A 16529-nucleotide genomic window follows, 5' to 3' on the forward strand; every position below is an offset into this window, starting at 1 on the left:
CCGCAGTGCCGGTGCCCGGGGGCTGCCCCGGGATCTGCGCGGGGGACGCCGCAGCCCCTTTGTGCCATCCCATAAAACGCTCCCGGCTGCCTGGAGGAAAGGAAGACGCGGGCTGGTGTGAGCCCAGCCTCTGCTTTACAGTCGCTTTCCTGCCACTATAAATAACCTCGGCGAGAGTCACTTCAAAGGGAAGGGCTGGCGGCGGAGAGGTGGTTTGGGGACCGAGCGGGACAGGGGCGTCCCACCGCCCGATCCCACCCCGGCGCTTTGCATAAATAAATAAATCATGCGGCAAGGGAGAGGTGGAGAGAGAGGGCGAGCAGAGGAGGTTACTTTGGGAAGCCGCGCAGCTCGCTCATCCCAGCCCCGTAGTTCGGAGGGAGTGTGTCATGTTACAGGGGAGCCGCGATCAGCCAGAGCACAGCGTCGCCGGAGCAGCTGAGAATTACCTCTCTCTAATGGGGACTTTCATGTGCGAGCTCCTGGCCGGTCTGCGAAGGAACTGAAACTGACAGCTTAGAAAGAATCAAAAACTTACCAGCGAACCAAAAGACTGAAATACAGGAGGAAAAAAAAAATCTCGATCAGATTATTTTTTCCCCCTTCGCACTCTTTGCTGCAGTTGGATCCCTTTTTTCTGCACCCCTTTTATGTGTGTGTGGTTTGTTTTTATTTTTTAAAGACACCCCCCCTCCATCCACTTTTGTCATTATTGCTGTCACTTGTGATCTGCTGGCGCTGGGATTCCCTCCGACGTTCTTTTTCTTATGCCTTCTGGATTGCGCGTCTCGGAGTAGGAGCGAAGCTGTATTTATTCTATTTATTTATTTATCGTTTCTCAGGACAGGGAGGGAATGTTGGAGGAGAAGAGCTGGAAAGGCGTCGACGAAGCAGCTTTTGACAGGGGGTGTGTGGCTCCCCCGAGGAGCGGCGATGGGGAGCGGTGCTGCCGCCTCCCCCTGCTGCTGGGCTCGGGGCTGCCCGGCGTGTCCCTGCTCTCTCTGGTGCTCAGCCTCCTGCTGTACTTTCGGACCTCCGAGCTGCAGTCCCGCGTGTCCCACTTGGAAGCCGACAGACCCACACAGCTCCCTGCCTGGCTCTCGGCAGACCAAATGGAGACGGCTATTTTGGGAAGAGTTGACCAACTGCTCAATGAGGTCAGTGTTCTTTCGTTCTGCATGTATAGGTTGTAGTAGTATAGGTGTAGGCATATGCATGCTTGCATAGGCACGTTATTATCCATTTTCCCCCCTTCCTTCAAAGTGTATCTCTGCAGGAGTGATGCTGCTGCTGGGTTGAATTCCCTGTTCCTTCAGGTCCCTCCCGCCTCTCAAACTTGCTTGGCATTTACTTCTCTCCTCTCAGCCCATGCTGTAGCTGAAGCCTGCACTTTGCAAAGAGGAAAACCTCATCCCTTACCCTGCTGGGGAGGCAAACCCCCCCCAGCCCTTTTCTTCAGGAGTCTTGCATGCTGAAAGAGTTAGAATTAGAGGTTAAACCTGGGCATTCAGCCTGGGTTTGAGCCCTGGAAGGGGGACAGGCAAGGCATGTCACAGCCAGCATGGCTATGGGAAGAGGTAATTGCAAGCACACCAATGTTGTGATGGGCTGGTATTGCTGCTGTACCAGCCCTGACCCCTTCCACAGCTCCTGGCTCAGACAAATGACACACACTGGTGTTGCCAGGATGGTTTCTGGTACTGCCAGGGCATCAATGCAGAGCATATGGCTGTGCTATACTCACTTGAGTGCCATCCAAACTCCACTGGACACTGTGGGCTCTCCTCTGGTGATGGGGGAATGCTGCTACTGGTTTGAGCAGATCACTAAAGAGAGCCCAAAAGCGCAGATTATTGTTGCTGACACCTTTTACTTTGCTGTGTTGATGCTGCTGGGGGCTGTCTGTGTTCCTCTGCTCTGGCTGCGATGAGTATTCCTTGCCTTGTTGGGCTTTGAAGTGCTGTTGACATGTGTCAGGGAGCAGATGGTGGCTCATGTCTCTGAACTCTCCAGACAGGTCCCCACTGACCTGTTCCCTCAGCTCCAGGACAGGCTTGGGGGTGAAATTCAGGGCTGCAGCCATTTCCACCCACCTCTCCTTTTCTCTGTTTGCTCTAGCTTTGGCTTGAGTCATGCTGGAGAGATCCCTGGGGCTGGCCCAAAAACTGTTTGCAGCTGAAAAAAATCTCTTTTGGGCTGCTGTTGCCCATGAGGTGAGGAATGGCATATCAGAGTGCTGACTACTGGGACCTGCCTTGGGCAGTGCTGCCTGGCACCTGGGGTGACCTGGAGCCCCTCCTGCTTTCTAGGAGCAGTGAAAGTCTGTGGTGAGGAGTTCAAACCTACAGCTGACAGGCTCAGCTTCTGTTTATGGGTCTTGTGAGAGCAGTCCCTGGATCTGCTGGGCTGTGCAGCCAAAAGCTGTGAACCTGGAGCTAGCAAACACTGCAGGAGCTGAAGGATACGATTTTGAGTTGCCTCTTTGGATGAGGAATAAGGGAAACACAGGGTCCATGGGGCAATATCCTACTTTAAAAAGGGGCTTGGGGAGGCAGAAGCATTGTGAGTGACTGGATCTGTGCCCTGTGGCTGCGCTCTCATGCAGGGACTCCTTCCCTGGTGCAGCATTCCCTCTGTTGCTGCTGGCATGAGTCTGCTGGGAAGTTGAAGTTTATCTCTATGGAGATTTGAGAAGTGCCTCCCGGGAATGGTGCCTGGGGCCGGATGGCCCCGTGTCCTGCTGGCAGCGACACCTTTACACCTTTTTATAGCTCGGCTTAGCGAGGAAATGGGGGTCTCGTGATGCCCGTGTGCCCCGCAGCACCCCGCTTTGCTGAGCGGCCCCTCCCGTGCTCCTGGGCGTGCCCACGGTCCCCACTGCAGCCCGTGTGGGGAGCAGCTGTAGGACAGCAACTACAGCTTGAGGGGCCAGCACTTGCTCCTGAGTGCCACCAGCGCCACCAGCTCCATCCTGGAGCTTCAGCTTCAAAAAGAGCTTGGAGGAAAGTGCTGGAGGCTGGGGAGGAGGAAGGATGCCTGGCCCACGCCTCCTGTCCCTTTACACCTGTGCAGGTCTGATGCCCTGGGGGAGGCAGGCTCTGTCCCCCAGGGAGGACGCCCTTGCCAGCTGTGCTGCCCACTTGTGCTAAGCATCTGAACCTCAGAGCTGCACACTCAGCACAGGCACTGGCATGGACCAGGCAGCTCGAGGTCCAGGGCAAGGGCTGCTGGTGACAGATGGTGAGGTGCCATGAAAAGGAAAGAAAAATCCTTCTGGTCCTCTTTTCATTATGTCTGAAGTGGGGCCCAGGACTGACTGAGGGGGCAAGGATGGAGGAAAACAAGGTAGGTAAAGGGAACAGGGAAAGGATGGGAGAAAAAAATTAAGGAAAGCAAAATAAGTCACGCTGGCCATGAGTGGGGGAGAGGGGCTGCAGATGGGTTTGCTGTGATGGACATGGAAGTGGGAAATTCATCTCCCCCTGCTCAGACCCTCTCATTGCCACATCCTCATCGTTTCCTGGTGTTTCAACCTTAATGGGTTTCACAGCTGCCAGCTCGGTGAATACATCACAAAATAAACCAGCAATGCTTTAAAGGAACCCCAGCTTTGGAAAAAGCTGATCAGAAGTGGGAGGGAAGGCACAGCACACTTCTAGCTCCGGTGGCTGTGAAGATGAGCTGGAGGGATGTGAATAAGTAAGATCTCTGAGGGCTGATAGAGGAGCTCTAAGGTTGTGCTCCAAACCTGTACTGCCCTGAGCTGGAGTGTGCAATGCCCTCCAGTCTGGGCCATGAGTGTGCCCAGGTGTGCCCTGGGTGTTCCCAAGGCTCTGCAGGGGACACCGTACAGATGGCAAAGTGCAAATTGCCAAAGTCCTTTTGGAGGCCTTTCTTCTAGACATGCAAAAATAAAGCAAAGTGGCAGGGAGAGGAGCCGGGGTGGTTTGCTTAAGATGTTAATTTTAAGGCAGCTGGTGGGGATGTTTTCTCCATCTCAGAGGCTGGTTTTCGAGCACTGGTGGCTGCCTGTGGCAGAGTTTCCATCTCAGCTCAGGAGGAGTGAGGAGAGGGCGGCAGAGGCTTTCCCAGAAGCAGCCTGACCAGTGCTTCATGTGCTACTGTGTAAACCTCTGCCTGGTGTAGGCGAGTGCCACCAGGGAATTTTCTACCAGACGTAAATTGACTAGGTTTTCTTGTAAAAACATCTGCGCAGAATGGGCCAGAAGCAGGTAGTACAGGGAGAACTTTAACTCCATGTAGGAATTCGAATTCCTCTGCATTTATGAGACATCGTAAAATCATACAAGGAGCACAAATAAACTCACTACTGGCATTTGCAAGAGAGGCAGAGCTTTCCAAAGAAGAAAACAAGGTCCTTTCCCATGCTGGGTAACACTTGGTGCTATTTCACTTGCCAGAAACTCATCAGGGTGGAGAACGGGATGGATTCAGTGCTGTTGCTGGGAAAAAGAAATCCCAGAATTTGTGTGTTTTTAGAGATAGAAATGTGTATGTGTGATTCTTTGCCCCACAATCAGGGGATCTGTTTTTTTCTTTCAGCTTCTCTGGTAGCTGAGTTCCATTTCCTTTCAGCTGCTTGCAATCCCTGTACCTAGGTGGTGTTATTGCCAAGCTTTTTGCTCCATCTGGGAGGACTCGCTGCTCTCTTTTGCTTTGTGCCACATGATCCCAGGAGCTGGGCCTTTAAGAAAAAACGGGGAAATTGGAAGTAAAACAAAAAGAGTTAACAAAACCACCCACCCCTGAAATCCTCCTGATGGTTGTAATAGATTATCTATTTAAAATGTGTTTCTCTTAGCTGTTGGAGATAGTGGTGGGAAATGATTTCACCTCCCCGGGTGACTGCAAACAACTGGGAATGCTAAAGAGCTATTAATCTGCCCCCTTTGAAGGAGTGCCCTCCCTCTCACCTAATCTCAAGTGCCATCCGAAATCGACAGGCACTGCAAGGTTTAGGAGACCACAGCCTGATGACACTTCACTGTCAGAAGTGGTCTCGCTGTGGCTGCTCTGTCCGCCCCTGTCAGCCCTGTCCTGTCACACTTGTGGTGAGTTAACCAAACCCACGGGAAAAGCCCGTGCTGGCTTCAGTGCCCATTCCCAGCAGGTGTTTCAGCGTGACCCTCCCGGCCTTGCCCTCTTGCAGAAGGGATTTTCCCTTTCCTCTCACTCAGCAGTGTGCCATGGCTCCTGAATCTTCAGGGCTGCAGGCAGGGCTGGTCAGCTGTGGCTCCTGTGCTGGCAAAGGCTTCTTTCAGCCACTTGCCCTGCTGTAGGGGAAGATGCAGCTGTTATGTCACTGGATAACGTGACAGACAGAGCAGGCTCTGCTGACAAAGCAATCCCCTCCATGGGAAGTGTTTTCAGCCTTTCTGGAAGGCAGGCTATTGCTGCTCTTGATGTTACATGCTCCAGGTATCCCCCGGGTGAAGAAAATCCCCCAGATCCCAAGAAGGAGATTGCAAACGCTAGATTCCCAGAGCCGATCCTCTTTTTAAATTTTGCTTACAGAAGCCAACCTTGCCCTAAAATTGAATGCTTTTCTATTGCCTGGGAGTGAAAGTTTTCTCTTGGAAATGTACTTGCAGGGAAGTACATTTGGTTTGCTCTCCTGAACAAAGCCAGCTTCTTGTGTTGGACCAGGCGATATTTTGCACAGTGAAAACGAGGGAAGCAGAAAAGGCTGGGGGGTTTGTTTTGTTTTCCCATCTCCACCCAAAGTTGAATTGAGGTCTCCAAGAGCCAAGGATTTTTTCTGTGGCAGTGTTTGTTCAATAGACTGTGCAGGAGAATGAACACCAGGCGCTCCTAAATCCCTGGTAGGTTTTGCCTCCCACTAAAGGGGAGCAGTCCCATGGCACCACTGCTGTCCCCAGGGATGTGCAGAGCTCTTGGGCTTGAGGGAGACACAAGGGATGGGGAGAATGCCCAAATGCTGGTGAGGGAGTGATGGCTGCATGCTCGTGGTGTGCAGAGCTCTTGGGCTTGAGGGGGACACAGGGGATGGGGAGAATGCCCAAAGGCTGGTGAGGGAGTGATGGCTGCATGCTCGTGGTGCACAGGGCTGTGCTCCAGCCTGCCCAGCAGCACCAGCACCTCCCTCCCCAGGGGCCCCTGTCCTTGAGAAGGCTATTTCAGTTGTCCCAGGTCTTTCCACTGCCTTGACCCTGCAGATAAAGCCTCAGGGAAATGTTATCAGCCCTGTTCCGTTCCCAGTCATGCTCCAGTCCTGCTGGGTCATCACTTCCCTGTCCAGTTGTGCTGCTCCTCTCTTTGTAAGCCTGCACAGCAACCCAGCCAAGGCTTCTTAGGCACAGCCTACCTCAACCGTTCCCCCTTACAGCCCCTCCAGTACCTCTGGCCTTGGTGGGGCAGGGATCTGTTCCATGTTTCCTTGCAGATTTGTGTCCTCTAAAGGCCCCTGCTGCATGCAGGGTGTTTGGACCCTTGTTGGCTAGGAAATGGCTTTCTGCTCCTGCCACTGCAAACCATCATCCCTTCCTTGTCTGAGCCTGATTCCAACATGGCAGCACCACCCAGATGTGGCAGTCTGGTGTTGGAGACGTTTTAGTCGGCACATGTGTGGGTGGGAATGGGGCTGTCTGTGTGTGTCCACACAGCAGTGTGAGTATCCAAAGGAAGGCTCTGCTCTCCTGCTTGTGCCCATGTTATGTTTGACCACTAGCAGTCAGGAGCCAGAGCAGAGCTGTGCCATCTGGACTGGCAGCAGGACGGGAACGTGCCCAAATGCAGAAATTCACAGAATATCTGTGCTTTTAACTGAGAAGGTAAATGAAATGCTCTATGGGAACTGGCAGTTTTCCTTGCCTAAAACCCTCTCCTCACCCTGCTATCAAATCAACTTGCTATCAAAACATTTCAATCTACCATGCAAAATAAAGCTCTGAAAAGATTTAATTTCTAGTCAGTCACAGCAACCATTACTCTTTTGACTTGCAGTGAAGAAGCCAATCCTTTCAAAGTGAAAAATGGAAATATTCCAGCCAGTTCTGCCTTCCTTCATCCCAGGCGGAAACAAGTTGATTTACTTTTATCCTCTCTAAAGAGTTTTTCCCCAAGCTGATGTCTTCTTGCAGGAACAATTACTCAATTACTTGAGAAAATAAAGCAATTTCTATATGATCTTGGGCACAGGCTTCTGTTGTGTCCTACATAAGGCTATTTCTTTTGAAATATTGGCCCACTTGTGAAGTAGTTCAAAAAATAGGAAGGCTCAATGGGAATGGGAAGTTAGGAGGGAAGAGAGAGTGATTCCAGAGCTTAGGAACCCCAGCAGCTCAGTGGTCTCAAATCATTAACCAAGTGTGGTTTGCAGGCATTAATGAATAACCTATTTGGATTGATTTGCATTTTCTTCACTAATTACAGCTATTTTATAAAGTCTGTGAGGGGTGGTGAGGATGCTGCCCCTGAAGCACATTTTTCTCAGGACATGGGTTAATTTTGTTGATGTTCCCAGTGAGGGAAGATGCAATGACCTCAGGTGGACTTTATTTGCCCTTCAAGAGATTCACAGATGGGCCCAGAGAGCAGGAGACTGGCATGCTGGCACCATTAGATAATCCAAACTCATATATGAAATCAACATTCTGACAAAATTCCACCTTGTGGAAGCTCTTGATAGGTTTTGTTGTGTTTTGCCCTTTGGGGGAAAAATTAATTTTCACAGAGTCTGAAGATTTCAGAGGATGCTGTTGATGTTTTCAGTTCATCTTCAGCCACAGTCTTGCAGTGGGACCCTTCTGTCATCCAGGTGTCTCCAGGATCATCAGGAATGTGCTGCAGGGTAGAAGAGGACCTGCTTCAGATCTTCATTTTCTGCCCACTGAGTGGGTCTTGTGAGAAATGTGGCTTTGTCACAAGGACACAATCACCAATTTATTTGCCACTGCTGGCTCTTGGTTTTGTAATGCCTGTCAGGGGGACCACATTTGGAGGCCATTGCGAAACTGCCTCAGCCTGCTTTCAATCAAACCCCGCATTTCTAGTTAAGGGCTATGAACTTTATTGCCTTTCTTCATTCCCAAACTGCTCTGCCCTGTCTCTCCCATCTCTACTTGGGCAGCATCCCCTCCCAGTTCCATTTTTGCGAGATTTTGAGGCTTTGGTTTCAATGGTATAAACTAATCCTTTTTCTGTTTTTCCTCTCTTGGCAGAAGTTAAAGTTCCACTTGCCAAGACATCGAGAAGTCCGAGACACACACCAGCGATGCAACTGCCCGGCAGGTAGGGCTCTGGGACAGCTGGCACTGTGCAAAGTGACAAAAACCTTCCTGGCTTTAGATCTCATTGAAGGATTTTTCAATGCAGTCTCCTGTGTGAATGCAAAGTTACATGTACTTGCATAACAGTTGGCTCAAATACAGGAAACTGATGTGGAGATGTGGGCAACAAGTCTGGTGCCAACATCTGACAGGGACAACAGGAAAAGGGATAGAGATCCAGATGGATGTCCAAAAGAGAAGGACACATCTGGAGGGCCAGTGTTCCCACTGATTTTAGATAGCAGTGTTGAATTGTGCAGAGAGGCTCTTGGAAAGTGCATCTTTCTTGCCTGATTTTGGAAGGTGTGAGACATGTAGGCTAGATCCAGCACCAAAGCTGAATTTTGGTGAGCCAAAATGCCTCTAGGGTGAGAAGATTTGAATTCCTTGGTGTTCTACAACTCTCCAAGGCATGTTGCAGGATTAACAGCTTTGTGCCAGAAGCAGCCATTTATGAGGGGCTTGAATGAAGTGGTCACTTGAGGTCCCACTCATATAACATACAGAAATATTATGGGATTGCCTAATTGCATGATGGTTTTAATCATGTTAATATCAAAAGGCTCTTTGAGACACGTCTTCTGAAGTGGTTTCAATACAATAAGTGACAAATTGCTATGGAAAAAACGTTTGTGAATGGCATTTCATTCCACGAGTATGAATCACTCAGCCTTCCTCATTGTCTTTTGATGCATTTGACTAGAAAAAAACAGAGAAGTGCCAGCTACCACTCACATCCAAAGCTGAAGTTCTGGGAGAATTTGAATCTGTATGTGCAAACTGGGTGACTGAAACTCATTTTGCCAAGAAGGTGGCAGGGAAGGTTATGTCTGGATGAGCACATGAAAGTAGCATTTCCATTTTCAGTTGTTTCCCCTTTGGCTCTCCTTCATGTCCAGTGTGACAGTATCTGGCAGTGTGCTTAACAAAGGGTATTTAAATGTGGCCAATGACTGGGATAAGGCTGGATAAAATTGCAAAGGAGTTGTTTTGCTGTAGGTAAGGTCTCAAAAATCGTTGTATTTAGGCTTGTACACACATAGTCAATTGCCAGAGTAAAATGAATTTGCAGCACAGCAGCCTGTAAAAGCAAGAGTTAAAGCTCTACAGGTTTGTGGTGGAAAAAAACTAAAATCCAGGATCCAGAACTGTAGAACATTGGAAAAAGCCTGATTTGAGTAGTCCAGATCAGGACTGTTGGACTTTCTTTTTAGTCCCAGAAATAAACAACAGGAGCAGTTTTGGTTTAAATTTAAAAGATGGTACAAATAAAATGTTTTCTAAGTATCGTTTCTCGAAAGAACAGATCAAAACTGAGTTAAACTGATTTTAAATACCAACATTTTCCCTTCAATGGGAACACAAATCACAGCCCTCCTGCATTTTTAAGTTCTTGCCTGGGCTTGACAAATAAATGCCATAAAACCACAGGAGTGAATGTCCTCCTGGTGTTTCTGAGCCAGCTTGAAGAAGGAAACTTTGAACTTGAGTGCAGAGCAGAGAAAAAAGATATTAGCTCCTTTCTGAGGCCATGTGAATGTCACTCCTACACCACTTGTGTGGTAGATGAAATGCCCAGGTATTTCAGCATTGAGATCATAACACTTGGTTACAGATACCCACATCCCTTGGGAAGCTTTGGCAGCAATCTCTGCTGGATTTCTCATAAATCTTAGGTGCCCATTCATTCCATTAAGCTCATAGTATTGCTGAGTAACAGCTTTGATTTAGGAGGACAATAATAATAATAATAAATGTCTCCTAAAGACTGAGGCTTCCTTTTTACCTGTCCAACTTGCTTGTCTTTGTCATATACATATATTCTATGGATACAGAAACTGTATATAAAATTCTCCCCCACCCATCAGCTAATCTGTTGAGGGAAGTGAAGCCATGGTCTGAAGCTGATGTTGAGGCAGGTGAGGTTTTGATTGCCTTGGAGCAGTGCAGAAACCAAGGCACCTTTAGCCAGCAGTTGTCTCCTCTCAGACCCTTTGCTCCAGGGTGTTCCCCTTTGGTCTCCAGGCTGGTGCAATGCAAACGTTTCAGCGTGGTCTCTCTTCCAGCACAAGGCCTTGGGAGTCCTTTTCCTCCTTGCATTTTTCCCCTGGTGTTTAAAACGCCCCAAGGACCAGACAGGATGACTTTTGCGGGAGACCAAGGTATTCAGAAGCATCAGGATGTCGCAAGACTTGGCGCATGCCCGCTGCCTCTCACTGCCTATAAACACACCATGCTCCTCAGCAAAATAAATGTTTATCAGAAGTGACATTTGAGTTCATCCCTGGCTGGGAGTCAGGTCCCTGCATGGCACAGAAGGGGAAAAGGAAGACAATTTCATTTGCTGACCCGTTCCGTGCGGATGTGGAGGTCCAGGGCGGTGTCGCCCATTGCCATGGAAGAGCTTCTGAACAGATGGGATTGTGAACAGACATGGTTTGGGAAAGCTGGGAATAGGAGAAAAAGAAGATTGTGAAGTGTGTGACTGTGCTGTGGCTATCTGAGAGCGTTGTGATAAGGGTTCTAGAAATAACATGGTCAGGAAAACAGCACAGCTGTATTTACAGCAAATGATAAGGAAATACAAGCTTCATTTGACTGGGGAGCAGCTACTTCAGATCTCTTGGGCTGGGTGTGACTACCTGCGAGATGTCGCTCCTTGGCATTGTGTTTTTTGAGTTTGGAGGTCACAGTGGGCTTCTCCAGCAGTGTCTTGGTGGGGAGGACACAGCCCTCAAGTTTAACATAACCTATCTGGGTAATTAATGACTTTTTTCCCTTCAATAGATAACCTCTGTCATTCATTCTGTCCCCACTTACTGCTAGACAGATCTGGGACAGCTCTGTACAGGTTGGAGAAGAGAAACCTCCATGGCAGCAATGAGTGCACCCAGCTGTTCTCCAACCCCAGACCCTGAGCTGGGGCTGGGGCCAAGTGTGGGCAGGGAGCTCACACTTGTTCTGCTCTGAGGTTGTTGAATGCGTGGATGTGACTTGGGGAATTTTTCTGGGACTGAGCAGATGCTTTTCCATATGGTGTGTGGATGTGGTCAGGAGCTACCTGAGGCTGGAGGATCCTCTTACAGCCAACTGACCTCCCTTAATTTCCTCTATGTAGTAAAAAAATGCTGCAAGGGGAAAGCATTTTGTTTCAGGTTGACAGGGCAAAAAACCTAAGCTTTCCTGGTCTAATCTTGATCCAGTTGCAGATCCAGACTGTGTCTGCCTGGGCAGGCTCAAGCAGCCAGGGATTACACCACAATCCCTTCCCACAGCTTTCCTGGCGGAGGTGGGCGCTTGTGTATTTTGTATATTGTGACTCTCTTTATTAGACCTTTCCCATCTTCCTCTCCTCAGCTCTGATTTTCACAGTCCCCACGTGGCTGTTTTTCACTGTGCTGGCTCTCTGCTCTGGTCTTCAATATCCCTTTAAAAAAAAAAAAAAAGCAAAAAAGGGCTGGCTGCTTTCCCTCTGCCTCCACAGTGCTTGTTTTGGTCCGGTTTCTCCTTGGTCAGGTTGGGAGCCTGCGGTGCCGGAGGCGGTCGGCCGTGCAAGCAGGGAAGCAGCTCAGAGGGATGCTGAATGGCTTTTCCATCCCTCCCTGCGGCAGCACTCGGGGGCAGAGGAGAGACCCGGGCCGCAGGAGGAGGCAGCTCCCAGGCACTGCACTGGCAGGCAGAGGAAGGTTGCACAGCCCTGCCACAAACCAGCGTACCTTCTGTTGTTACAGGGGCTTGGGGGATGCTGTGGGGCAGCTGCAAGAATTTTGGCAGTGGCCAGGAGCTGAGCTTTTCTCCGGAATGTCTTTGAGGCTTTGCAAAGGAATGTCCCCTGGGCCTTTCTTCTCATACAAAATTTCACCCACGTTTCCTATCTGCCCCACCGTGGGGCACAGAGAAGGCTGCTGGGCCACTCTTCAGCTGCAGCTGACTTTGCAGAAATACCAGCAGCAGATACTGCAACTCAGACTTCCCCAAGAAGGGGAACGAGCTTCCCTACTGTTCCCCTTCCTGCAGGGAAGCTTGCAGGAGCCAAGGTGCAGCCACGGCCCCAGTTGCACCCAGGGGATGTGTGCCCTTTGGTGCACACACTCAGTCCAGCCATTCTGCTTTCCTTCTTGGCTACACCCATCCTGTGCTGTCCAGACACACTGGCTGCTGCTGGATGAGGCCAGCAAGAAGCAGTGTAGGGCTGCAGTGTCACCCAGGATGTGACACCCACAGCCAGCGGGGCCAGCGGGTGGGAAGTGCATTTCCCACACCCCAACCTGTCCCCACAGAGAGGTGCAGAGGAAGGAAAAATGCTGGGAAAGGCAGCAGATGAGGGGTTGGTGGGGATGGCTGGAGCAGGGGGAGACTCCTGGGCAGCGTGGGCTGAGCATTGGCCCTGCAGCAGACAGGCAGGATGTTCTATCCAAGTGGATGCATCCGTTTCTAACTTGGGATTTGTATCTTCTCCCCAGACATCTCTGTGGAGATGAGCCAAAAAGGGGGACAAGTGCCCAAGTCCTGCCTTCTCCCCACATCCCTGCTCCATCTCTTGCCAGGTTGTTTCATGGCTTTTCTGTTTTCTCCCTGTCATGTTTAATGCGATCCTTTTTCAGCTTGCTGGGGCTGCTTGGACAGATCACAGAATCACAGAGAGGTTTGGGATGGAAGGGACCTTAAAAGATTATCTAGTTTCTCTCCTCTGCCACAGACAGGGACACCTTCAGTTTTGCTCTAAGACCTGTCCAATCTGCCTAGAACACTTCCAGGGATGGGGCAGCCCCAGCCTCTCTGGGCAACCCGTGCCAGCGTCTTAATGCTGCTCCAGGGCTCCCATGAGATTAAAAACATGAACACACTGGTGGGCCCTGAGAGGTGAAGGAGTGTTTGGGATCCCTGGTGTGGGGTGAGGGTGTGGAAAGGTCAACTCCAGCTATTTAAGCACCAGCAGCCACAAGCCGTGTCAGTGGCCCTGGCTCAGAGCCACGAGGAGGATGAGGTGGGAGGGTGCAATGGAACACCCTTGGCCTTGCGGCCTTGCTGTCAGGAGGTGCATTGAACTGGCTGAAATGCTCTGGTTTTGTGTTTCACCCCTTTTGAGGACAGTAAGGCAGCGTGGCTCTCTGTGCTGACTGTGCAGAAGGTCTTTTCCGCTTTGGAAGTGCCTCAGCGCAGCTTTTTGACAAGCTCTGAGGAAGAAATTGGAAAAGAGGACTTGTGTCTCAAGCAGCTGCTCCTTGCCAGAAGCTCTGGGCTCTCTGAATTGTGTTTCCCCTTGGAAGGACTAAGCCCTCGTGGCAGGGCTGAGCAGAGAGCTGGGATGTGGAGGGAGCAGTGCCTGGGCTGCTGTGATGGGCATCCAGCAGCCCATTGCCATGTCACAGAATGGGGTTCTCTGCCACACCACCCCCTAGCACATCTAGAAGAGAAATTGCAGTATAATCGTTGCTTAAATACTACCCTCCTTTTTTCCATGGGAATTCTGTTATTCCTTGAAATTTAAATATATTCCCCCATCCACATTTTTGGGCCCTCCAGAGTATATACACACTTCAGCCTGGAAAGTTGCTCATGCGCCCTGGGCTGCTGGCTGTATTTTGGGTTGGGGTTTGTTTGGTTTAGACATACTGTTGTTCCATTTGTTTTGAAGATGCAAACCACACAATGAATTCCATGGATTCTGTGAGCAGTCGTGAATAAATGGGGATGAACAATTCAGGAAAAAACCAAACAAATAGTTTGTTTGGTCACTTAACTATCTTTCTCTGAACATGTAGGCTGCTGTGCTCTTAACTGGAGCGGCTTGAGGAGTCACCCCAACCTTGGCGTTTGTCACCTGTCTGTTGCCACATCCATGGCTGAGGGACAGGAAGAGGGAGAAAGGATGTTCCTTAAACCTCTAAGCATCAACTCATCCGGCTTAGTCTGCTTTCGGGATTTAAACTGGCTTTATTAAGGAGTATTTAATTGATTTTAATTAAGCTGCAGTTGTTGCCTGAGTGCAGACTAGGAGGGCTTGTGTAAGCCATTAATACATTTGTGAGCGTGGCCTGTGCTTCAAAATGGTTGGAGGGCTCAAGCATCCCTGTGGTGCTACCATGCAATAGAGTTAGCATGGCAAACACATTGGCCTTTCCCTCTTTATCCAAAATATGCTTAGAAACAGCCAAAGCCTTGAAAAGGGAAGGTGCCCTGGAACAGTGGTGCTCTGAAAGAGGGGGGCCTGTTTGTTTACAACCATCTCTTTGTTCAGATAATTCCCCCTTGCCATGTTCAGGCCTGCTTCCTGTACATCCCAGGGCTCCCCTCTCTGTCTTTCATATGTCTTATTTTAAACTCTTTATTTTTGGCTTATTTAAAATTTTGAACTGGATGGAAGGTGGGAGGAATTTCCTCCAAAGACATGGAATTGCTGTGGAGGCTGAGTTCTGCTGGAAGGTGCAAACAGGTGAACATTTATATTCAGGTGTGCTTTAGTCCTGGTGACACAAGCATTAAGTTTAACATTGTGTTTGTATATTGTGGCCCAAGTGTTGTATCCTAGCCCTTGGCTGTTTGAGACAGTTCCCCATGCAAAACCAGGGATAAACTAACCTATCTCTCAGGCAAAGGCATGGTGCAGAGAGAGACACGGGGAAGAGATTTTGGAGCAGATGCCTGCCGTGAAGTGCTCCGGCCAAGCACAGATTGGGGCAGGAGAAAAGCGTTGTGGCTGTGCTGATTTTGATCAGGCAGTGATCTCGATGTGACCTTTACTGTCCACGTCCCAGTAACACTCCAGTGGGACACAGCACCCCACGTGCAGACTGGGGCCCGGCAGGTTGCCTGTGGGGCACCGTGGCGCGTGTTGAGGGAGCTTCTGCATGTTTGACGGCTTTGCGTACAGATGTTCGGTGGGAGTGTTTACACCATTGCGTGCCTGCGCTTACAATGTGTATGGTACATATGGGCATAAATCAGCCCTTGACAAAGCAAGGCAAACCCATCCCAGCTGGCTGAGCGAGCCCAGAGAGCACACTGCGCTGCTACTGTGTGCGACGGCTCTGAGCGTGAGCACGGAGCGTGCTACCGGGGCCGAGGGCGTTCCGCAGGCCCGGGCCGAGCGCACATGGCCGGCCTGGTTTGCGTCAGCCGTGACGCGCGTCCGGGCCCCGCGCCGCGGGCCTCGCGTGTGCTGCCCATGCTGGCAGCTCTGCGGCGGCCGAGGAATGAGGGTGAGGCTCCACGGCGGGGCACGAGCGAGGCGTGGGCGTCCGCCAGCCGCCGAGCAGCGCTGGAAATACCCGGCCGCGGCCCAGGGACACGCTGCAGGCGCCAGGCGGCTCCGGCCGAAGCTCCTTGCCAGGGGACTTCGCTTCGGTGCCGGTGCTAGGTGCTGCCATGAGGCCCACAAAAAGCGGGTTGGTGGCCTGGCCAGTGGCAGCATGGCTCGGTTTGGTGTGCCTGTGGGATGCAGAGGCCCGTGAGGAGCCGTCCTCTCCAAGGTTTCTGCTTTCAGTGTGGCGATACCCGATTCCCCGTTGGCTTTTCCGGGCATCTGCCCACACCTTTGCCCTATGGGGACCAGGGACCGGGCTGATCCGCCGGTGCCCGAGGGTGTCCCAGGACGCAGATCAACAGGAAGAGGGGAGGGGCGGCTTTCCTTCCCCCGGATCGCCTTTCAGCCGCTGTGCCAGGCTGGGGCCGCAGGTACGCTGGTGGAACAGGGGCAGAGTCAGCCTTTAAAAGGCAGAGGTTGCATCATGCGGCGCTGGGCGGGCCTTGGGAGGCAGAAACCTCATCTGTTAAACATATACCGCCCCCCCTCCGCCGGGGAACATTCAATCCTCTCTTTGATGGACGTCCAAGAAAATACTTCTTCCACATCCTAAACTTGTTAGCACCAGTTAATCATCTTAACCTTCTTCCCCTCCGAGCGCACACTCCAATGAGTTTCCCATCGCTGGCAGCTGTTAAAGACGCAGCGACGCTTTTTGTGCTGGCCTTCGCAGGCGAGCGCACGGCCATTAATTATTAATCATTAAACCTCCCAGGTGGGACAGCAGCAACCCACTCCTTGGGCTGAAGCCCCTTCCGAGTGACTGTCCAATGAGTTAATTTGAGGGTGGATGCACTTGATGCAGCTCTCCCCTTCCAGGAGCTGTACCAGGTCCGTGTCCCTCTCTGCACAGCCTCTTTGACATTACGAGTGCATTGTGCAGCAGAAGCCCTGGAAAATACTTCTTTGCATTC

At 50.8% G+C, this 16529-nt stretch overlaps 1 protein-coding gene across 1 annotated transcript; it reads left to right on the forward strand.

Moving 5' to 3' along the window:
* The first annotated feature begins 285 nt into the window (after positions 1-285).
* Positions 286-15168, forward strand: LOC134422290 (collagen alpha-1(XIII) chain-like). Its single transcript, XM_063164280.1, has 4 exons — positions 286-654; positions 843-1157; positions 8202-8271; positions 15068-15168. Exons 2-4 carry the CDS (start codon positions 855-857, stop codon positions 15166-15168), a joined length of 474 nt encoding a protein of 157 aa, XP_063020350.1. The 5' UTR covers positions 286-654; positions 843-854.
* The last annotated feature ends 1361 nt before the right edge of the window (positions 15169-16529 follow it).

This window comes from Melospiza melodia, chromosome 9 (assembly GCF_035770615.1).
Source record: "Melospiza melodia melodia isolate bMelMel2 chromosome 9, bMelMel2.pri, whole genome shotgun sequence".
Classification (NCBI taxonomy): Eukaryota; Metazoa; Chordata; class Aves; order Passeriformes; family Passerellidae; genus Melospiza; species Melospiza melodia.

Coding starts and splice junctions, on each gene's coding strand:
- LOC134422290 (XM_063164280.1), top strand. CDS start 855: ATGTTGGAGGAGAAGAGCTGGAAAGGCGTCGACGAAGCAGCTTTTGAC. Junction 1,158..8,201: donor TTGACCAACTGCTCAATGAG/GTCAGTGTTCTT, acceptor CTCTCTTGGCAG/AAGTTAAAGTTCCACTTGCC. Junction 8,272..15,067: donor GCGATGCAACTGCCCGGCAG/GTAGGGCTCTGG, acceptor TCCACGTCCCAG/TAACACTCCAGTGGGACACA.